This window comes from Enoplosus armatus, chromosome 12 (genome assembly GCF_043641665.1).
Source record: "Enoplosus armatus isolate fEnoArm2 chromosome 12, fEnoArm2.hap1, whole genome shotgun sequence".
Lineage (NCBI taxonomy): Eukaryota > Metazoa > Chordata > Actinopteri > Centrarchiformes > Enoplosidae > Enoplosus > Enoplosus armatus.
Genome location: NC_092191.1, coordinates 15,696,857 through 15,721,142, shown reverse-complemented (window position 1 = coordinate 15,721,142; position 24,286 = coordinate 15,696,857). Strand labels below are relative to the sequence as shown.

At 43.2% G+C, this 24,286-nt stretch overlaps 2 protein-coding genes across 5 annotated transcripts in view; one reads left to right on the top strand and one right to left on the bottom strand.

Moving 5' to 3' along the window:
* Positions 1 to 657, bottom strand: part of micu1 (mitochondrial calcium uptake 1) — a 29,928-nt gene extending 29,271 nt beyond the window's left edge. For both annotated transcript variants that reach the window (XM_070915855.1, XM_070915854.1), the window contains exon 1: positions 550 to 657. In XM_070915855.1, coding sequence (XP_070771956.1) covers positions 550 to 551 — 2 coding nt within the window. In that variant the 5' untranslated portion in view covers positions 552 to 657. The remainder of the gene's footprint in view (positions 1 to 549) is intronic.
* Positions 658 to 6,387: 5,730 nt separating this feature from the next.
* The window catches only part of mcu (mitochondrial calcium uniporter), a 51,099-nt gene continuing 33,200 nt past the window's right edge, over positions 6,388 to 24,286 (top strand). For 2 of the 3 annotated variants that reach the window (XM_070915903.1, XM_070915902.1), the window contains exon 1: positions 6,388 to 6,504. In XM_070915903.1, the coding sequence (XP_070772004.1) occupies positions 6,388 to 6,504 (117 nt within the window). Of the gene's footprint in view, positions 6,505 to 15,640; positions 15,647 to 24,286 lie in introns of all 3 variants that reach the window. The other variant, XM_070915904.1, reaches the window with a different exon arrangement.

The following is a 24,286-nucleotide window of genomic DNA, read 5'->3' as shown; positions in this document are numbered from 1 at the left end:
CTTTTTCACGTGGTTGATATCTTGATATGGTCCCCACCGGTGAGTTGGGGTCTTTGACATCAACATTTCACACGGAACACTGTCAGCGGCTAGCTAACGTAAATCGGCAAATATGCTGGGTCAAGAAAACATACTGTTTAACGTTACGGTCATGTTAGTGTTATGTTTGACTTGTCAGAGCGGACACCCGAACCCCCAAAGTTGTCCCCATGTTGGACAAGGACCCCAATGTTTTGTTTTTAGCCGTAAGTTGACCTCGTTGACAACAGCCTGAATTAATATAACGTTAGCGGTTAGCTGCTTGCTAACCAGTAATACCAGTAATACACAACGTCAGTCCTACTTTTTGTATCACTTGTTACTGTTAACGTGACATGCGTAGATAACGAGTCCTGCAGTCAGATCATTTTTCGTAGGACAGCTAACGCTAGCTAGCAAGCTAGCAGTTAACGTTATGATAAATTGTTAGCTCAGGGGGCTGCTATTTTATCGGCTACACACTGCCTCATTAGATAGCTGTCTTAGCAAAGAAGCGGCGCCTTTACTCACATAAGTGACAACACAAACACCAGTCAATCCAAAATGATAATGTTAACGTCGTCGGCGTCTTCCCCTCTTGTGTCTGCAGAGATGGAGCGCAGCGCAAACAGCAGTTCCGTGTTCACCAACAACATTGCAGACGACGGCGGGGTGGGGCATCTCCGCACCCCGCCCCATGCTTTTTAGACGGGCTCCGTCCCATCACTGCTGGGCGTGCAATTACTGTAGAAGCACAAAATCAAATCTCGCCATCTCATTAATTAGCTCCATGGCATGCTCCTATTCAGCACAGCCTCTCACCATAAATGAGAGTTGAATACTATAGATCATCATTAAAAGGCGAAACAGCCACCAATATGAAGAAAATTACTTTTCAATGTTGAAAAAAGTTGCCATTGTTCCCTGAAAGCACATTCATCTAGTCAATCTTGCAGGCCTATTACTGACTACAAACTGAGGTCAGAACGAAAAAGGTGAGAAAACTGACTCACACACAAACTCCTTTGTACTATCACTAGATGCCATAGTATTTGTATAGTATTTTTTCAGATCAGATCATTTTAACATTAGAAACTGATGGTATATCACATGTTCACATATAGAATATTTAGCACCTCAATATGGTTTGAATGAATAAACTGTTGTGTGTAGGTTTTGAAATATAAGAAGATAAGATAATCCTTTATGAATCCCTCAGCGGGGAAATTTGCAATACACATTGAATACAGCTTCAGCAATTCTATTTCTGATTTTTTTTTAAACAAAAACCCATTCATTTCAATAGCATTACTGAATTGAACTGGGAGATAGGGCGTCTCTGCTGTTAGTCATGCATGCCTTGACGGAGCTCCAGCGTAAAAATGCATCAGAACCAAATGACTTGCCTCTTCGCAGTGTGCCAGTTATAATTGTTGGCTTGAATACATATTTGCTGGACTGAATGCATAATGTGAAAGGAAAAGCTGAGGAGCTGCCGAGTCAACTGGGGATGTGTCAGAGACGACTGCAGGTTGGAGGGACTTGTCACATCCAATGAAAGAACACGTCAAATTTCTGCATGATGTGACTGTATATCAGTGTTAATGAGGATATGAATAAAGTAAAGATATATAGAATACAATGCTACACACCAGCTGGGTCCTTTAAGAAATGCCAGGAATGTCAGAATAGTTTATCTCCTCCTCTAGACACAAACACAATGAAATCAATTTGTAGATACATGTTTCTTATAGTAACTATATTATCTCTTATTCATACTCATATTCCTAAACTTAAAAGCAGCCCGACACAATTGACAGAATGTAAAAACACCAATCCTGCATTACTCTGCTGTATCAGATCATCAAATTCTCGTGACACTTTGTTGGGTGAGAAGCATAATGCCAGGAGGTTTAATGGCCTTAGATTGATTCATAAAAATGGAAATGGAGCCAAGTGTTTCTCCTTTGAGGATTCATGATAAGTAAGGAGAATGTGATTTTATGCATTTATAAATGGACCACTGTCCTGACAAGTGGGGCCAGAACCTGAGCATTCTCTCAATATATTGCTTAATCACTATATCCATTACAATAATAAATGGACCTGAGGTCAAAAGGGTCAGGGGGCATCGGCAGTTCTCTGTGACTGTTTTCTGCGAGCTTGTTTGCTGTTTTATAGATGCTTCATATAGCCAATACACAGGAGTTACTGTTTTCAATAACATCTCAGTGAAGTTGAGGTAATCATTGTCTTGATAGAACAGCACTAATGTCAATTTAATGTCAAATACGCACATTGCAACAAATATCTCTGGTTACCCTCTCTATTATTGATTATTGTCCATACTAATCTCTTTGTCTTTTCCCACCATCTTTTGTTAAAGCGATTTCAATTCCTCCTTCACCTCTCTCTCTCTCTCTCTCTCTCTCTCTCTCTCTCTCTCTCTCTCTCTCTCTCGTTCTCGCTCTTGCTCTCTTCCGTCCTTTTTTAATAAGGGACACTACTTAACTATGCCTGCAGCACCTCCAGTGCAGGGTTCATTAATGCAAGCAATTTATCACAAGAACCACAATATGTAATTGTCAACTATTGAAATTTCTTATTGAATTATAATAGCTTCACAACAGTAATAATCTCAACATGGTCTAGGTGTCCACAATGGCAGTGCAAATTTCTCTTATTCACAGCCATTCATCTTGTTCACACACACTATGTCAGTCTTGTATTATTCTCATAAACATGCATAACACAATGCAAATCAGTTCTTTAAACTGTCCAAAAGACATACCAGTTTGGAGATTAGAACTAATCAGATCCCAAAGTCCAGCCCTCTGCACAACATGCACATGCTGATGCACAAATAAACAGTCTGCACAAGTTGGAAGGGAATAGTTGCTAAATAGCTCATGACCAGAGTCTCATCACCATGTCCGAGGTGTCTGGTCATGGTGTTGTGTTCAGTGTCCTGGGCTATTTGAAGGCCTTAAGGATCAGCTAACAGTCGTGTAAACCTTAAGAGAAACGACATGTCTTCCTCTTACTCAAGTTTCCACTCTCTGACTCTAGCACTTCCCATTAGTCTGACTTAATTCGGGTTGAAGGTTAAGCATGTAAGGTAACTGCAGCCTTCATGCTGCAATGCAACAGAGGTCTGTACAACAGCATTGAATGCCGATTCCATCTGTGCTGCTATTGTGGCAGTGCAAAGGTGGAGCACGAGATCAGACATGCCTGCAGAAGAGCAGCTCAACTGTTTTTAGTACACAGTGTAGCTACCACTGTGACTTGTGTTTAGTTTAAGAGGGTGTTTCACTCTTGAGTGCTACATTAAGAACACACTTGTAAGTCCATGGGGAGCGATGGCTTTACAGAGACTACAGCAGTGTCTGTACACCCAGGACAAGTCCCAGCTGAACCGCTGTGTAGAATGAAGACTATGGTGAAACTTGATCCACAAGCTGTACCTCTGTGCAATGGTGAAAAATGCCTCAGGTGAAGTGCTGCAGACAAAAGCAGGCTCAAGTTTCAGCAGCCATATTGCTGTGTGGTGTGAGCCGACATATGTGTTAGAGTAGGCAAGAAAAGAAAGGCAGCATACACTACGCCAACTCTGTCTGTGTTTACACTATGTAGTACCTGATTGGTGGGGTGATGAAATCGAAGTTACACACCCATGCTTGCTTTGGGCATTACCTTTTTCATAGAACCATGGGAGCGGCTCTTTCATGTTGCTAGGAGACATTTCAGTCATGCACAGACACACACATATGCACACACACCTCTTTTTGTACTCTGCTCTATTCAGCCATCTCTGACCTTGAGATAAGGGTGCAGAGAGTTTTTAAAAGCAGTTCTGCCTCTCTTAAAGAGTTTTTTTTTTTTTTTTTAACGTCGGTGGAGAACTGTAAAAAAAGATTTATTTCAGCAGATATTATATGTGAATTACTTAAATCTAGATTTGTTTGAATTTGTCATGCTCATAATGAATCCCTGAATTCAAGGAAAATCATTCAAGAAAATCAGTGTCTGTCCGAAATGAACTTTGGACTATAATTGTTTTTCTCAGTTCAGAGCGACCACTCTGAGATATATTTAAGGATTCAACAACATTTAAGAGAAGTAGTGCCACCAGTGAATAACATTGTCTTGTATCTGCACTGTCACTATCTATCATTATGGTGAGAAATTGCTGATTTCATATTCCATATGCATGTGGACAGATTCTTTGTTTACTTTTGTGTAATTACTCATGAATCATGTTAAATATACCCATGAAAAGTAGTATGATGAGTAGATATTGAGTAGATAAGATAAATCCAATTTCTGTAATCATTCAGCATATGCTGTAACTCACATTAGGACCCAAACAAACTCACATATTGAGGTCTGATATAAGTTTACAAATGTAGGTAATTGCCCTTTGTATAGCTTCTTCTTATGAGCTGATTACACTGATTTAACGTTGCACATTGCAGAGAACAAACATCATGCACAGTCTCTTATAACTTAAAAGACTTGATGAAGTCTAATACCTGCAGGTGTTTTTCACTTTGCTGCAGCGTCTTTTGTTTACACTGCTGACACACCATGTTCAAATGCATACTGTTGTGGTACAGTTACAGCGGTACTGTAAAGGTTTATATAAACCAGTGCCTGGTAGTATTTGGCACCACACAAAGATTCCCTTTGTGAATCAATGCAGCCTCAAGGCCTTGAGCAGGTCCTTGTCCACGGCTGAGAATTTGCATTTAAATTGCATCGCCCACACAGCCTGATGCACTGCACCTGAAGAAGTACAGACGGAACTGGGATGAGTTCTGGAGCAATGACATATTACTACTGTATTTCACAAACAAACAGAAGGCAAGCACAATCAACAACAAAACAACCATGTCTCTTTTGCTTTTTGTCATATCTATCTGTTTGTTGTTCTCTAAAGCTTAAGCTATGAAGCCATGTTATCATGTGAATGACTACAGTGATATTTATAAAATGTAAATGAATAAATGGTAAATAATCTCACTTATATAGCGCTTTTCTACCCTCACGGTTCTCAAAGCGCTTTACAGCTAAGTCTCATTCACCCATTCATTCACACATTCATGTGTTCACTCTTGTATATTAACAATTCAAGAGATAGTATATGTTATCTGGTTTCTCCCTTGAGCAACACAGGTGTGGCAGATAGTATTATGTGACAGGCTTGGTCAAAGATTAAAGCGAACATGTTATATTCCACTGAGGAGCGTCTCCTTAACATTCATTGACCAAACGGACCCATTAGCACTCCTATTACCTACATTTGCAGTGGCTGAGTGATTCTGGAGAAAACAAAACGCCTCATACTTGACTGCTTGCCCTCATGTCCTGCCATTTGGGGACAGAACCCTGAAATGCATTAAAATGCTCGTACATCGTGAGGTAGTCCGCGCTGTTTAAAAGTCAGCAAAGATCAGTTCAATTAGATTTGATCCTGTATGCTGCTCTTTGGGGACATAGTCACAAGAGTGACTGAAGGACAAGCTAATATTAGACCCAGTTATAGGGGAATAGATGGTGCGGCCAGTGACAGCGAGCCTGCCAAGATGTAGCCTATCACAGAGACATTTAGACACGTTATATTCTGTCTGCCTCTGTCAAAATAGCTGGAAACCTTTGAAGTGTGAGTCAGCTCTATAAGTGCCATATTTTGTTGTAGTGATGGTTGAGCAAGTGGGTATATACATACAGCTACAGAACAATAAGAAGAGGTCAGGAAGCGATATACCTTTGACTGTATAGATCTATCGCCAAGAAATCTAAGTCTGCAAGATTTCTTTTGTTAGAAATCACTATAATAATCCATTAGAGATTTAAAAAAGTTGTTTTATCTCCTGTTATTTGGTTATAATACCTACTGTACCACATACCTGTCGGGTTGCATTATTCTTCCCCTGAGATAGCCTTATGGAGATAGTGGAGAGAGGAAGCTGTGATTGCTCTGCATTTACTCTGTGTTAAAGATCATTTCTAGTGAAATCCTACTTTTACTCATTTAGCTGGTCCACTTTCAAATATTTCAACATTGCTGTCCCATGTGTATCCACTTATAATACATTTATGATATGATAATCACACTCTTGTGACCTTCAGTAGAGTAACTGAGGGATGGAGGTTTTTGTTGTTGTGACAAATGCAGTGTGTTCATGGTTGTTTTGAATTATCCTGCACAAAAGTGTTGTATCTTTGCATACTGGTGCAACACTGGGCATGTGTGTGAAGCCGTAGTCCAGCCCCGCAAACCCGCCCACCACCCTCCCTCTTCCCTTCTGTGCGTCTCGGTCCGCCCGCAGCAGTCTCCTTCCCGGCGAGCTTTTCACTACAGAGATGGCTGCGAAAGTGTGCAGATCAGTACTCCTGTTGTCCCGGAGCAGCGGAGCGGTGGCCGGCAGCCTCCCCGCACTTGTTGTCTCTTCACAGCGGCATCATCAGCACATAAGACCGGTAAGTCCCAGGACGTCTGTGCGGCGCAGAGGGAGAGGTGTAGGACCGGGCAGGCAGGCTGGACCAGAGAGAGAGGGAGAGCGGCGGTGGCGGCTGCGCTGGCTAAGGAAGTAAAGCTAACTAGCCTCAAGATTTTCCGTTCATGTCTTTTTCTTCAGATTGCGCTTCACGGAAAGGTGAGGCACAAGATGAGCCATGATATGTACCCCAACCCGGTGCCGTGTGGTTATTTTAATCCGCAGTGGGACGCTGGGCTTTGACAGAGGCAATGCAGTTTTTTTTTGGAGCGCTTGCTGAAGCCCATCAACACCCCACTGGCGCTGCCCCGCCGTTTACTGTAACTAGCCTCCAGACACTCTGCCCCGCTTTCACATAATGCCCCCACATCCCCCGTGTCCTTCAACTTTGCAGGTGTATTTTTTTCAGCCAGTGCTGTCCTGGTTGTTGTGTCTGTCTGTGTGAATTTGAATGCGAGCCCGTGGAAGGTGTTGGTTTATTTCTGCAGTGGGTGTTGGGGTTGGTTTGATTGCCGACAGCCGGGGCTGGGTGTCTTATTTTTGAGCAGTTGCGATGAGGATGCTTTCTTGTGAGCAGCTTTTCAGGCTGCAGCTTCGGGGAGGTGGTTTGGTTGACAGTCCATGACCGATGGTTCCCCTCATCTCTCTGCTTCTACATGGTGTGTGAGCCGCAGCGTCTGTGTGTGGTGGTGCAGCAGCAGAAACTCAGAATAATGAATGTCTGTCCAAAGCTATAGCAAAACTACAGTTGTGCTCGTGTGTGAGTGTCAGAGAGGGAGTGAGAAAGATTCTCACTGTTTATTCATGCATACACACACATATGAGACTTCACAGAAACATGGAAGCCAACACTTGGATGATGTCAGACTCTCCAGCAGGCCTGCTGTTCCTCCCCTCCCTGCGGGTGTTTCCCCATTCAGCTGGGAGATCCTGGGTTTTCCTGAAAGCTGATGCAGGTCCTTTTACATGGCCACCATAGCACTAGATGCAGCCTAAAAATGCTCACAATAACAGGGAGGTAATTATGTTTACAAAGCTGTCACTACAGTGCAATAGTTGCACATCTTGTTCCTGCCTCTGTGACCCACTCCCTCTGCTGAAACTCTGAGCCTGTACAGCAGCTGCCTGAGGAGGGAGGTGAGGCACAGGATGGACTTTAATACGAAAGAATGAGGAAGTCATTGCAGCCCTGGCCCCTTCACTGTAGCTGGGAATACCGCTGTGATACTTTGAGTCGTCTTTTGCCACACGACTCACTCCCTTTCTGTCTTTCTTTTTCTCACTCCCTATTTGTCTTGTGATTACCTTTCTCTCTCTCTCTCTCTCTCGTTCTCATGTTGTTCCTGTGTTGCTCCTCCCTTGTCCCAACACTAGCACACTTGCCACAGGCCTTGTGAAATTAAATGAGGCACTCCTTCCTGTGAAAAAGACCGGCCTGGAGGTTAAGTAGCTGTCAGAATAGACTCACTTGGTCCACATCTCCACACCGGCCACTGGTGCTGTCGCCCACTGTGAACTATTACAATAGAACACACTTACCCCCGTGGAGAGGTGATATTCTCCCCTCTTCTAAAATTAGTAGGCCTATTTAAACCTTAAGTGATTTAACAGAGTGAGTTGCGGCTCACTGTGTCTCGGCAGACTTGGCCCTAATAAGTTTTCATTTTATTTCAGTCTGCCCGGGTTGTAGTTTTGTTTGCCTGTCATATTGTGTCTTTGTCCATCGAAGTGTTGCTGCTGCAGCTCTTAACGCGGGCCTGTCACTGTGTGACAGCCAAGCTTCTTTATTCATTTGTGAGCCCTTCACCGCAGTGTGGGGACTTTCAGTTTCTAGACTTGTGTCTGTAAAGCTGCAGTGGGACACATACTTATGAATTGCCATTAAGCATGTAGCGTCTGTTAACGGGACGTGTTCCTCTAAAGACACAAATGTGATGTCTAGAGCTCAATTTCAAGGTGTGAGCGGACTAGCTGCTCTGACTGCGGCTTCTATAACGTGCTGCAGTCATGATGGGTGAACTCCCCAGGGGTACAAAGAAGACTATGGGCTCCATGGCTCACATTTAACCTGCACAGGATTACTATTGAGTCGGCTGTCATATAAAATGCCGCTGTCTTGAAGTGTAGCAGGGGAGTTGAGTCATTGCGAATAAACAGTCCTTGTAAAAGGGTTATAAATCACAGGTTGCAGTGGGGTTTTCTATAGTATGAGCACTTTGAGTTCATATTTCCATATTTTGTGTTCAAAATATAGGGTTTAATGGTGAACTTGGGAGTAAAAGAGAAATCAAATTGCGTTTTCTTTAGTTATTTATTTCCACTTAAGCTGACATGTTCATTAAACCTGAGCAGTTGGTGGCTGTAGTCTTTAGGGCCAGGGGGTCAAGGCCCGCTCCTGGTTTTTAATCCAATGAGTGTAGGAGTAAACTAATTTATCCCTGCTGCCTTCACAGGCTCAGTGCTGGAAGTTATCCGGATTAGTGTGATAAGAGAATGACTGTCAGCTTGTTGCTGTGGTCTGCTAGGAAGGTGATAAGATGAATGATTGATTGATAAACCTGTCCACACAGTCAGTTTCATCAATGTAATACTGCCCTTTATGGACAACTTGGCTTCTTACTGCATTTATGATCTCACATTTAAACGTATGCCTGAGAGTGGAAATAAGCGTTTTGTATGGAGGACCAAACATTTTGACATGAAATGATGAATGGCATGTCACATTAGCTGTCTTTGACATGGCTAATAAATGATTTCATTCTTCACTTTGGAGTCTAATGATTGACAAGTGTATGGTCCTCCACTGTATGGCAAATAATTGATGGCATTTCGGGGCTAAGGGCTGGATTGGCTGTTTATGACACAAGAGGTTTATGATGACAGCCTGCATGTCTGCTCTTAGATCTTATCACATCATGTCTGCTACCTCTGCTGGAGAGGAATCTTTGGTCAGCACAGCTGCACTGTTCCATCTTTTCATTGATATTGGATTGCTATCTGCACACTGAGGAAATTTTAATGGGCATGAAGTGCAATTTACACGGTTTTCTTTAGTGTGTGAGAAAATTGATCTGAGTTTTCCTGCAGGGTTTCATACACTCTTGCTTGGCTATATGAGGCAAAGTGATAGGATAGAATTTCAGTCAGTCAAAGGTATGGTTACAAAAATTATTGATTTGTCGACTGGGTACTCCATTCAGTCCACATACTATGCCATGTTCCTGCTATTGGTCTTTACTGTACATGCTTACACTTTCCACATTAGCATACAGCATAAACTGGATTGGGTAAAGTTATGAAGTCCTTTTTTGCTTTATAGTAAAATACATGAAGAACTAATTCAGTGAAGTCATATAGACAAGGAAAAACTCCAAGAACCCAAAAATATTTTTTCTTTTAGAAATTTAGCGAAGGATCACATAAGAGAGGAACATGTCTCCGGGCTGGGAACTATCAAGTAGTCAGCATAATGAATAAGATCAGCAATATAACACTATACAATATAAACAGTTTGTAGAATACTGCTATTAAAAAGGTTAAATGAAACGTCACTAATTTGCACATTGGTTTGGCTAAATCTGGTCTCTAATCATTCAGAAATGTATTCAGAAACATCACAGTGAAGTTCGGCTTTGAGCCAGTTTCATATCTATTTCCACTAAGTTGAACAACTGAGCAGATCAGTCCACTACTGACTGCCCACTTCTTCAGTGTTTGAATTAGTTTTAGAAAGTGGGCTGTAGAGCAATGAACAGGAAAGAGAGGAGAGACAACCAATCTTGTATCGCCAGGCAGGCATGTTAGCTCACTCTGCTTCAGTGGCAACCTATCTTAGTTAGACCAATTTCTAGATACAGAGTTAATGCGTTTCCCTTGATGGATTTGCCCTTCTGGAGGACTTCAGTGCCCAGTAAAAAAAATCTTGAATCTGTCACAAACTGTGACCCCTGTTTGTGTGTTTGTGTTGTTTATATTGGCAACGGTTTTCCAGAAATGAGGCCATGTTGCTATGGCATCATATCCTCTGGTTTGTTAGTAAAGCGGTGTGTCCCTTTTTAGTACTGCTGTTTGCTCTCATTTGTTTGTTTGTTGGGGAGGGGATCGGGGTAAAAGGTAAGGTGAAAGGTGGACTTTCAGAACATACAGCAGTTAATCATTTGATAATCAAATGAGCAACACAACATATTGAAAGATATTATTGACAGAAAGATAGTGTTGACCGCACTGAATAATACAATACCGGTCTGATGTTGTGTAATCCACCCGTACGTCTCATTTTTACCTGTGAGACTCTGCCTTTGCCTTTACTGGCATCTCATGGCAGTGTAGTGAAAACGTCAGGGATCGTCTCACCATCAAACAAAATAACAAGTGTGTGTTGTCACCTCAGTACAGTGATGAAATGCTGACGGCTTTAGTGGCTGTGTTTCTGACAGAGCTCCTGTCAGCTCAAGTGGCGATCACCCTGGCGAGCAGTAGCCAGAGTAATTTCCAATGTCTGTTATGGTCTGGGAGCTGTATGGCTGACCTGGCAGGCGTTCTGCAATGAAACTGAGAGTGGTGCTTTTGTTCAGCTGCACCCCCTTTTTTTGGGACATTTTTCCACAGAGTTTCCATCATCCTCCTGCTGTTTCCATTACAATTGGGTTGACAGGTCTGTGTGATGGGTGAGCTAAAGCCTCAGATTGTGTTGACATATTTCTTGAAATAAGCGGTACACATATGAGGCTGTAGCAACGGAGGTGAAAACATTCTTACAATATTTCAACATCACATTGACTAAAGTGGGTCATTATACTGCATATTTTGTAATCACATTATCACAATCACAATATCTCATGGCACTTCTTGATGTTTTTAACATTTTGTGTTAATTGCTTCAAGTACTGCTTCAGGAACAACATGCAAAGCAGCTTCAACTGCAGGTGTATTTATGCCCCATGAACAGCTGTGTAGTTTGTCACTATATGACTGCATGATGTTTCTAAACAAGGTCTTTTCAGCTCATTCGTGTGTGTAGGGAGGAAAAACTCCCTCTTTGCTTCCCCCTCTTAGGCTCTGCTAGATATCCAGACATATGCTAGTGTGTGTCCTGTCTCCCGTGTGCTTTCTTCTTCTAATTTCCCTGTGCTCTCTGAGTCCATCACATTACAGCACCTGCTCAGCACTGTAACCTTTCTCACGCTCACCAGCTGTTTGCCCTGTGGTCAAAAGGAACTGTCCTGGAAGGGGGAAATGTTCAGTAATGGACAAACGCTCCTTGTTTGTATATACAGTGCAGTTATGATGAACCCCTTGCTAAATTGAAGGGCCACATGCTTCTGTAAAGTGCTGTTCATTATGGAGATGCTGTAGCATTGTAATGGATGAGACTGTTCTGATGGACAAAGTCCTCATTAGTTCTCTAGAAAGGATTTCACCCTTGAAGTGGTAAATGACTGGTGAACCTCTGCTGTTGGCATAGACTAATTAGCTGCTTCCCATGTTTCTGTGTGGCCCAGCATGTCTCCAGTCAAGTCTGAAAGGGACATTAAACTAGGCCAACGTGTGTAAAGCGATGATGGATGGAAGCAACGCTTGGTTACCCCTCTCATCTCTGGGACGTCGGGCCGGTGGCGTCCTCTGCCAGGCAGGCAGGTGAGGCTGCTGCTAGAAGCTGAAGGTCGTCAGCAGGTCGGCCTTCATTGCTATTAGATACGGGATTGGGCTCATTATTGTGACAGCGCAACTAATCTGTGGCAATGCTGGGTCCAAATAAGCAGATTTGGCTTGTAGGAAGGTCAGCCGTGCCCAAACCTGTCGAATAATGCGAGAGCATTTCCAGATGGAGGTGTCATTTTGTGTGGGTCTAGACCAGTTTGTCTCCCCCACACCTAGACAAGCACCGCACCCATTATTTAGTATTGCAACTCTTTCATATAGTGCTGTCTGTGGTCATCTTCTGAGTATTCAGTCTGCAGTTTAGATACTATATGTACTATTTGTGTTTTTGGGGCTTCTTTGAACTTGAAAAGCATGTTTTATTCATTTATTACATTTCTACATCTTGATTTACATAAAACCTTGGAGAGTTGAAAATTACACAGGAGTACAATGGAGGGACAGTGTGAGGGGGAGAGAGTCAGTTATATCTGCAGGCCAGAGAACCTGAAAAATAGGACAGCCTTAATTTGCAAATGGTCATGATGTGAGTATGCTAATATCTTACCTGAGTGTACTCTGGCCTTTGTCTGCCTTCCTTTTGCTGGAGGTGTCCCCCTACTGGCTCCTGTCAAGGTGCTGTCAAACATGCATTTGCTTCCTGTCACAAATGGATCCCATTTTGTTTGCTTTGCGTTCCCCTCCAAAATATCAAGACTCTCCAGTATGCAGCTAATTAGCAGTGAGGAAGGGTGGGGTTGACCTCTCCTTCAGGACGTATTGATTGTTGATACGCTTGTTTGTACGAGTTCATGTTGAACTAATACAAGCGGCAGAGGAGGGCAGATGCTGGCTGAGTGCAGGGGCATTGACAGTGGGTAGTGACAGTTAAGCTTTTGATAAATAGGCGTATCATTTTCAACTCGTGAATGCTAGCTACAGCAATTTCCGCATGCAATGGATATTCCCTGTCTCACATGCTTTTTCCCAAAGCATGCAAGCAAATTTCACTTTGCTAATTCAGGTTTGTCCACACCTTTCCTCAGACGTCAGACCCTCCTACTTGAATGTATTGGCCTCCCATTTAAACGTCTCTGAGATGCAGATATACATACTTGGGGAAAGCAGGCACATTGAGTCAAGATTATATAGACTTTGTATCCTAATGACAGTAAAAACAGTAATCAGATTATTGTGTGTGTACAGCTTTTCATAGCAGCCCCATGATACAGCTGTATTCTCTGAACACATTGTGCCCATAATTCCTGCCATGCGCCCACTTATCTACATTGTGCTGCTTTCATTGAATTGAAAACAATATAGCTTATCAAATCTGACATATCCATAAATTACAATTGTGCAGTGAAAAGCAGAAAACAATCGTATCAGGGCAGGGCAGCAAGAGGAGAATCATCACTGTGAGAGAGGCAGCAGGAGAGAAGAAGCTGGTTTAGCTGTCAATAGTGAGGCAGCTCTTAATTGGAATTGGTAACATTATGTATGAATGAGTCCTGTTTTACTGGTGGAGTAATGGCTGGGAAGTTGTTCAGAGGAAAGTTGAGATTGTGTGATATGAGGACTCCCTCTGCCTCAGGCTCGCCTCTTTCAATGAAGAGGAACTGAGTGAGTTGGGCCGCTTCTCATTATAGCCTTTTTTGCCATCTCACTGCCAGCAGAACTGAAAGGATTATTGCATCTGTCTTAACTACAGAACACAGTACGCCTCGAAATTGGAGTTTAACTCAGAGGACCGTTACCCTGTTTTAATTGAGTAGATATACATAGGTAAAAATGCTCAACCAAGCAGTAAAACTGCTGCTGCCAACTTCAGAATAGCTGTGAATATCAGCACCCTCCAAAATATAATGAGCGTTGTTTTCAGAAGCATACATACATACATAAATGAGACCTATCATGTATGATGATGACGCCTGAGCATTTAAGATCCCTGACGACTGATTTGAGTATAATTGCTCTGTAAATGATTGATGGATGCATGCAAGTCACTGAGAAAACTCTGTTCGAGGAATACGTAATACATTACTGGGAATATAAGGACACAATTCTTGCTCCATTAGGTTATAGTTTAACCAAAATAGAAGACAACACTTGAGTAACTTGTATGCTTTATTTACCTTTCAAGGTTTATCTCCAACATCTGCATCAACAGTTCACTTTCAAAGGGGGACCCCTGCATACTTAAACATGCTAATGTCACTCTAATTGCTTGGATGCCCCCCCCCCCACACACAAGCTCATAAGTAGTCCTTTTGTTCTGCTGGATCGATGCACTGGTTTAATGGCAAGAGGGCTAGACATTTTCAAGTTCGTTACACTTTTTTTGTCCCGGTGATTTTGAGAGTAGTGGCCAGTGGTCTCCTCTGATAAAGCTCGTGGATCTCTGAGGTGAAGAGGACGGATGGGGCTGCTCTGCTGGAAGCAAATCTGCATGCATTTAAGAGTTTATCTGCGTAGTGAATCACACTGGTGTTAGGTTACCAGGGAAATGAGAGCCGGTCATGGTTAAACAGGATGTACTGGGAGCTGTGACATCATCCTTGTGTTGAGGTCACTGTGGCTGGTGGGAGTGTGTGACGACTTGAGAGGAATTCTCTCTCCATGGTGGCTTAGTGAGGCGTAGTGCCAAGCAGGCTGCTGTTTGTTGTTTCTTTTTAGCATCAGCTCACTTTGCTCCTTTTTTTACCCTGGGTGATTGGCATGCATTAGTTACAGCCTTTGTAATAGAGCTTGTGTGAACTTGCATACATATACTACTACTTCACGCTTTGTGCCAAGAGCAAATCAAAGAAGCGTACAGACTTCCTTAAAGTGTCTCTTTAAAGGTCATCACACGTTCTCATGATCAAAGCAAATCCAAAAGAAGTAGAATTACTAAAATAAGTGTATTGGTTGATACAGTATATTATTTTCTCCACTGTTTGTATTTTCTAGAAATTCGATTTTAAAGTTATGCTATGGAGTTTTTGTAGCCTGGCATCGGCCAATTCGCAAATGCAAATCAGTCTGGAACCTCGCAGTTCTCATTTTTGATTTTCAAGGGGCATTATCATCGGGCACAAACCAAAATACCTCTGGACGCTACAACCAATCAGAACAACGAAACGTGTGATGTAACGGTAGGCTGCTAGGCTAGGTAGCTAGTTACAACATCCAACATTACATTTACACAGACTTTTGGCATGACGTGATTTAGAAGCCAACACTTACCATTTGTATGTAACATGAACTACCGTCCAGTTCGTTTAATACTGATAGTGGATTCAGAACATTCCACATCAGCGGCAGCCATCTTGATTGTTAACGAAAACGAAAAATGCCCTTTGAGTTAGTAAATTATGTGTACAGTCACTATATAACACTGTCATTTGATTCTGCTTTCTATAGTGTTCATTACAAGAAAAATTCTGAATAGGAAGCCTTTAAACATGGATTAAGTGGGTATCTCAGAAGGTACACAGGAACAAGTGGTTGCCTGGTAGCTATTCAGAGACGATGTGGTCTGAAAGGTCATGACAGGAAAAGGGAAAACTGCCACCCACAAACAACAAAGTACACTGGAGTGAAATTGGCCTCTCCCTTGTTGTGTCTCCAGGAGATGTAAGGCCTGTTTATCCTGACCCACAAAACTTCACAATCCCTATTTTGTCCCTCTTCACTTTTCCAATACCGACCTGCTCTTTGCCTGAAATGAGCTGTCCATGTTTTCTGAATGATGCTTGTGACAAACCTCATTACACAACCAGAATTCAAGAGCTGAGATTGAGCAGACTCTGAGCACATCCAGGGAGTCAATGAGCCCCAGAAAGCAAGAGTCTCTGTTCGGCCTGGCGCCCAGTTTGTTTGCACTGTAATTACCCAGATTGTAGCAGTGCTATGGTAGACACAAGCACACACAGGGGATTCACCATGGAGAAAACAAACAAAGATGCACACCGCTGTCCAACAATGGACTCTAAGCCCTCAAGTCCCATTGTTTTATTTGTAATTATCATCTGGACCAGAGAGACAAGCCATGTCTCGCAGAGGTCACAACGAGCTCAATTATAACCCAGGCTCATATTTCTTAGAGTGTGTTTTTTGGTGTGAATATGTATTTTTTTTTATTCTCTTCAGAGTGAAGATTCTAATAGATTTCCTGTTGATAGCATGCCTGTCTCCTCTGACTACTTAAGTGCTAGTTTTAAATGAATCAGGGGTCTGAGCTTTGAGCCTTGCCTCTTTTAATTAACTCCTGTATGAGCACAAGTGGATCAATGGCTGGAGATGCACGTGGAATAAGCCTGCCTGTTTCACAGAGCTGAGCTGAAGTTCTATGGCCATGAGAAGAGGTGGGGAGGGGTCAAATATGCGGTTAGGGTGCTGGTGGGGGATAAGGCTGTCTTTTGCTGCCTCAGCACTTTGGAGCCTCATCCACGCCAACCAGTCATTTTAATGGTATTCTGTATTTCTCGAGGTTTTGACCAGATAATCCTATTAGAAGGTCATTGTGCAAAGATGGTCAAATTATCATATCACAGTTTTGACTGTATAGGAGGCAGGACAGCATTAATACTGTAGTATTACTGTGGACTGACTGTATTGCGGCTTTTCCATTCACATACACGTTGTGACTTTTTTTTCCACAAAAAAAGCTATACATCTGTATGATGTGATCTATAGTGTCATGCATTCTTTATCTACTATACATGCTATAATATGATTGTACATTTAGAGCATATAATGAGTTTACTCACTGCTGACCTGTGTTCTAATCAAGCAAATCTACTGGACTGTTGCTGAATTGAAAACAGACGAATGGGTCGGTTGAGTGACGAAATGTCTTCAACTCTTACCATAGAGCTTGTACTGGGGGATATGGATAAAATATCCCATCATGGTTCGCGTAACAATAAAAAACCTACCTGAAAAGTCAAGGTGCTACTTTACACTATTGCAAAATTACCCTGTAAATCTAATATTTGCAAAAAGCAATCCTGCCCATTGATTTGCAACATTGACCACAATGACCTAATACGATTAGACATACTGTATTAAAAGGATCGCTACCTCATTATAAAATATGAAGAAAAATCTCTTACAGTTGACAAATTGATATTGTCTCACGGGTATACATATATCGTCTATCATGGCCTACTCTAAAACACTGTGCCCTGCCCCATAAAGTGGAGCTCGGTCTTCTTGTGCTGCTTGTGAAAGTCAGTAAGGACTTGGAGGGGACGATGTGTGAGAGATGTAATCTTGTCCCTGCTCAAAGGCACCTCTGGCAAGCAGGGCAGTAAGTAAATTGCTTATGTAAATAGCTCTGCTGCAATAATCTTTTGTTGATGAGGTCTCTGATGTGACATGGACGATTTTGAAATTCTTTTGTTTTTTGGATTATAAAGAGCACTGACTCACAGTGATATCGGGGCATTTGTTTAAGAAGGGATGTGCTATAGTAACGGCAGCAGCACTACAGATATGGTAGCGTTTGAATAAAACGATGGCGACTCGAGGTCTCGTTAGCGGCCATTGAGACTGAGTGTCTTTGTTAATGAAAGCCGACAGCCATAATTGTTGTTCTCTGCCATTGGGTTAACGCCACACTGTTTGTAGGAGCTCATCTTTATGGTGCAACTTCAGTGTGGTATTAAGCATGACATTCGTGTAGGCTAATGCTAATTAGCACTATCCGCATGATTGGGGAGGACTTTTCCCTTGAGGTCTGACAGCGTTTTCAGACTGACTGTTACTTTAGAGGCACTGAGATGGTCTTTTTGTTGCTCACTTAGGAGGCTGAGGCTATGCTGCAGGTGTGCTATAACTATGCTAGTCCAGCTCTTTGTTGTCTGACAGACCCTTGAGAGAAATGAGAAATATCTGTTTTGTGCATACACACATACTTGCCCCACACCCTTTTCTTGATTGAGATTGAGGAAGAAGCTGTTGACCTCAGATGCCTGCGGGTTTCTCATCCTCATTCCACACACGGAGGTCAAAAAGCAATGGACCGCAGAGTCCCACGACCTTCTGCCAGAGAAGGTTAGCGATGACCCAGCCGCGCGCTGTCTTCACACTGCTGTCTGCCATGGATGTGTGTGCATACCCTGCAGGCCTTGCACCAGCCTGAAACACACACGCTTCTCACAACTTTCACACACATAAGACCTGCTTTCTCTTTTGAGGCTCGGGATTGTCAGTCAGCTGTTTTTGTGGACGCTTGTACAAAGCCTTTGATTTGAAATGAAGCTGTGAGCAAAAAGACGGGCAGCATGGAGAGGTGGAGATACTAGACATTTCCATTCTCACTATGCTGTTACTCATCCATTGCCAGCTAGCTAGTGCTCCACCATTCTATAAATAGGATTGAGGAGATGGTGGAGAGGAGACTTTGTTGGAGAATGCATTTCCATGGAGACAGTCTTCATTGGGCTTTGTGATCAGAGAGCCGCTGTGGAGGACAGGATTCTGGGCTAGTTTAGCTAAAAGTATGTATTTACATTCCCTATCTAGTTGTCAGGACAGTGTTGCCATAGCAGTCCGGGAAAGGCAAATTAAAACAAGCTCGTTCCTCTTTGCCGGTTGCAGATGTCTGAGTCGACTCCAAACACTGCAGCAGCAGCATCCCCATTTTGCTTGGTAAAAAACATGTAATAGGCTCCTCCAAACCATTGTGCTCGTAAAGTTTACATCACTCCTGCCTTGCTTGATACCACACAGTGTGCCAAGCAAATACAGCACTGCTCCTTCCCCTTATGCATGCAAAATATCTTGTGTGTGGTGTGGACAGACTCACAAACATGAATTGAAATCTTACTTTTATAGACCAGTCTATGAAATTAGGAGTGTCTGGGGCTGTTGTATTGCACTGGAATCTCATGACCCACTGGCAGCCTGTGTGAGGCATGTGAATGTGTCTGCCTCACTATAATTATTCTGCTCCATGGCCACATGTCCAGCATTTGGCAGTTATATTAAATTATTTGAATGTTTTTGCTTCAGCTGTTTCCTTGTTCTACTTATGTGGGTAACAGAGTGTAACTGTTGTCCTCGGGGTATTGATCTAAGAGTGGGTGGGGCTGTTTGCCGTTTCTGTGGCATTGGAATAAAAAAAGTGCTGTGTTTCCACTGTGCATATGGAAAAACTCTGCTGATATACATCTCTCTGGCCCTGTTATTTGTGTCTCTTCTGTGGTGTTTCGCCTGCTGTGTAGCCCGTCTGCAGCAGATCCCCATAACTACCCTGTTACACTCAGGGAGAAGACAATTATCTGCTTGTCAGAGAAAGGTTACTGAGTTATTCCTCCATACAGCCGCTGCATGGAGATCAAATGCTTGTCATTCAGCCCGACAGTTACCAGCTATCAGCCTGGCTGTTGAGTTCCCAGGGAAAATAGTTAAGCAGTGAGGAGGCAGAAGAGCTGAGCTTAGCATCCGAGCGGATCAGTGATGTACCTCCAGCAGAGCTTTCAACTCGCACTGCCAGAGCCTTTACTGACCCAGGTTGTTCGCGGAGCCCTGGGGAAATCCCAACCTGGACATGAACTGGATGGGATGCAGGGAGAATAAATGGAGGGGTATGGAGATGTGAGAGGGGGAAGATGTGGGAGTTGAAGAGGAGGTTAGGAGTATCTCCTTTTTCAGTAACAGTAACACATTTGCCGTGCTTTTTTGTTTTCAGCCTTAGGCAGCGTTTCTAAAGTTACAATGTATTGAGCCGTCTTGTAAATCCAGGTATTTTACACCGGCATTAGGAAGACGTGAGAAATTCTCCTTGCCAAAAATCAAGGCCACTAAGTGCATGTGCCTAACAGTGGCTGATTTTGAGATGAGAAGAGAAGTAAATATACAGGTACCTGGAGACTTTGCTGTTGCCTGGGTAACACTTTACACACGGAAAATGTCCCCTTTCCAACAGAGAATTGAAGGTTATCCATCTCATTGTCTCCTGCTTTCTGCTACGTTGGCAAAGATGGCCTCTCTATTCTTGACATCCTCTCATCTAGCAGGATACAGTGCAACATTTCTCTGTGCCGACATGGACTCAGTGGAAAAGCCTTCTTCACAGCTCGGCTATTGGGCTACTCCACTGCTCTGCATTCAGTCGCCTCTTTGGAATAAGTGTAACGCTACGATGCACAGGCAGTGGCAGTTTTCATTCCAGTCTTGAATTATTGAATTGCCTATGAGGCTGTCCTCCAGATTTATATTTCCTTTGATGCAAAATTGAATATAAATCGTTATTTTTTGTCAAACTACAATTTGAGGAGAGTTGCTGCTGCTCAATTTTTGTATCTTATTTTGCAATTGTCACAAAAACCCATGGGGAAAAATATTGCCATTTGGTTCATAACTCTGTTTGAGCCCTGTGTTCAACTGTTCTTCTTACACAGCAAAATACATATTTGTATGTCTAAGGCAGTGGGAGTGTCTGAGGAGGTCCGGTTCACCCGCCTCATGAAAACAGACTGGAATTCATTGATCAGAGTAATGGCCTCTGTGCTTTTCCAAATTCTGGTGGAGCAAAAAGCTATGAGGCTGCTGCTGTAATGAATAGCAAGACAAGATGGGAGGGAGGTGTGGCAATATGATTGCGATACCTGAACTGTGTCACAGGACCATGGTCAGGACCTGTGATGTTAGCATGTTGGCAGTGGTTAAGCGTGCAACATGAACGCAGCTGTTTGTCTCAATGATGTTTGAGGTTTTCAACCTCAGTGAGCACCTGTTGCTTACATCTCTTCATCTCTTTATCCCCGTCACAGACAGATGTCTGTGGCTGCATCTTCTCTAACCATTTCCCCTGTGCAACATTTAAAACTGAACCTAGACTTTCACCAGTTTCATGAAATGTCATCTAAGGAGATACCAGTCGGTCAGCGCCTTGGTGACCAAGTCATCACAATAAATGCCTTGCAGTTGTTTGCAGATGGAAAACATTTTGATGTGAAGGAGCAGCACAAAGTGTTGAGTTTGCCTTAACAGTATCTAACATACAGTAACTCTTAAGCAGGCCCATATTATTGCAGTAACTTCCTGATGTGTCGGTGCAGTGTAAAATGATATACAAGCTCGCCTCGAATTGCGCACAGCTCGAGTGTGCTATAACGAGCCTGTTTAAGAAGATCATACTGTAGGTGAGAGGATAAGCCCTTCAGTCAGGTGGTGTGGGTGGAAGCTGTGGGTAATCCTGTTGCCCTCAACCCACAAAATCAGTTAACTTGAGTCTGTGAAGTGTAAATGTGATTCTTAACCAGCCCATAAACATTCTAATACGTGATTTACAAAGGTTGTTGGATTGGGCAAGCAGTTTAACATATGCTGTTAGCAGTCAGAACATTGGTAGGGGATGTCACCCACGTGGCCTTGACCGTATGTTTGTGACACTGCGCTTCGAGTTTCACAGCCGATGATCATAGACTGGAACCAGTTTAATGTATTTCACAGACAGGTGGTACATTGAAAATCATTAGCCTTACTGTAGTTGTACATGGGAATACATTACAGGTATGTAATACAGACCGAACAATCTGTTAAACACAGTTGTATTAAGGACTGAGATGATAACTTCATACTACTGTCCATCTCCTTTGCCTCTAATATAGCTATGTCAGCAGCAGCTGACCCTATCGTATACAAGCCTGAGACAAATGACAGGCCCCCTAAAATTTGATGGATGTGACTGACTACAGTTACAACTTGCCGTCAAAGATGAGCTGCAGTGTTGTGAAGTCAGGAGGCCATCAAAAAGTATGGAGAAAGGGTCTCTGCTGATTGGTTGTACAGCCTGAGTAGGACTTACCTGCAGAGACACAGTGCGGTTGCTCTATGTGCTCATTCAGCAGCTGACTCTTGTAAGCAACTACTTCCTATTCTGAAACCCACAATGTGTGAACACTTGAAAAGACCCTCTTAGCTTTTTCTGCTGGCTGTGTAGAATAAAGGCCACTTAGTTTGGGAGCCCGCCAATACTGAGTGTAAGCCATATTTTACTTAATATATACAACATTTGGCTGTGTTACTTGATTTTATACCTAATTGTGCAAACAATGTTGGTATTGGCTGCCACACTTTAAAGATTGAAAATGTGCCCTTTTCTGTTCCAATATTACTATTTAATGTGGCTATTCATGCAGCATTGTGTCAGTAGGTGGTTCTTGCTATTTGTGGCTTTCACTGGTGCTAAGAATGAGTGCTTTGTAATGACTACACGCACACGGAGAGGCCTGCAGACATGCAGAGACGCACACACGCAGACAGTCTTCTCTTGCACAGTCCCTCCTCTCTGATGCTGATGCTGATGATGTTCACTCCGTCTCTCTCTCTCTCTCTCCCTCTCTCTCATGTGCCTGTGCTTCCTCCCCCTCACACCCACGCTTCTACTCTCTGTGCTGCTGATCATCGGCTCTATCTCCGCGGCTCGGAGGATGTGTGTGTGTCTTTTGTATGAGATAAAGCAAACTGCACATTTTTGGTTCCCCCTCTCTCCACTGGCTCTGACCTTATCACGGCAGTCTGTTTCTAAATCCTTTTTGTACTTGCTTACTTCTTCATATTCACTTCATTCGTCTTTACAGGACCTTAAGTCCTCCCTTTTAAAAGCCAGATGGAACAGTAAGGTCTTTTTCAAAGTGTGATAACGTCAGCAATGTTTGTTCTGACATTTCCAGGCCGTTCTGGCTTTCCAACAATACCAGCAATGGTGCCACTCTCTCTGCCCTTCTTAGCTTCATTTGGGTAACACCTGGGGCAATAAATCAGAAACATACTTTTATGGTTGATGCTGGACTTTTTTTTCCTAGCATGTATCAGCCTTTGCGCCGCCTGCACAGCCCTCCCATTCTGTCCTACAGTCTCCCCCTGCTTTCCTGTCTTTGTCTGTTCTCTGGCTCTTATAGTCCCCGAGACACCTGGGGATGAAGCTGCTTTGTTGGCGTATTCCATTATGAATGAAGGCAGTTTTCAGCCCGCCCATTCATCTCTGCTGCAGCAGCAGACGCTAAGCTGTCAACTTCACTCTCTGCACACCCCGCCTTCGTGACCCTGTTTGCGTATATGTGTGTGTCCCACATGAGCGGTGAATAAATGGCAGAGGGGTAGTGTGTGTTTGCATTCACGTATGTGTGTGGGTTGAGTGTTTCTCAGGTGATAAATGGTGAAGGCAGATACTGACCGTGCAGCCCTCTTCCCTTCTGTCTGGTTTATATTGGTTTTGCAGGAACCCTGCAGCGTGTCTCCAGTAATGTCTTTGTCCAGGCCCTGATGTCCATCCACACACACATACACATAAAAGGTCTGCATGTCCTTGAGAGAGGAGGCCGACAGTTGGGTTCAGTGGGAAAGTGACATCCAGGGAACCCCTTGTAACTGGATCAATTCTCCTTAGCCATAAAAGACTTTCATTGGACAGCGGTCACTCAGCAACCCCCACCCCCCCCACCCCTCTTTACCCTGCACGTGCATGCACTGTGTAACAGGGTGTGCTTAATGTGTTGGAAATTTCATTTAACTCTTCCCCTCTTCCTATCTCACTCTCTTCATCTCTCCTCTCGGTGGCCAGTGATTGCCTGCAGCCTCCCCTCCTTCTCCTCCCCCCATCTCTCTGGGGCTGGCTGCCTTTCTCCTGCTAGTGAGGGAGATGTAGAGAGGGTGAATGAGCATGGCAGGAAGAAGAACTGAGAGAGAAAGATAAGGGAATGGGGAGAGAAGGCCAGATCAGAATGTGAATCACTTCAACTGTACAATAAATGTCGGTCACTTCGGTGCTGCAGAGTCATTGAAAAGTTGCAGTTTTGCAGCTGCTGACAACAGGCCTTCAAAGAGAGAGCAGAGCATAAGACATAGAGTCAACATACTCTACATGTCATTCTCTCTATGTACTCAACATGCAATATTAAATAGCTTTGTGCATTTGAACACATTTGACAAGAGGACATGATGTATGGTAGATGGTAAAATGGCCGTCATGCATCTATACCAGCTCTTTTCTCTATAGGAGGCCCTCCATTTACCATCAGCTGTACGGGTTAACTCACTTAACTGGGAACAAATAGCATTCCCATTCATTTGTCTCTCATTAATTATCCCTCAGCAGCTTCCTCATCCACTGGGCTGGTTTGAAGATA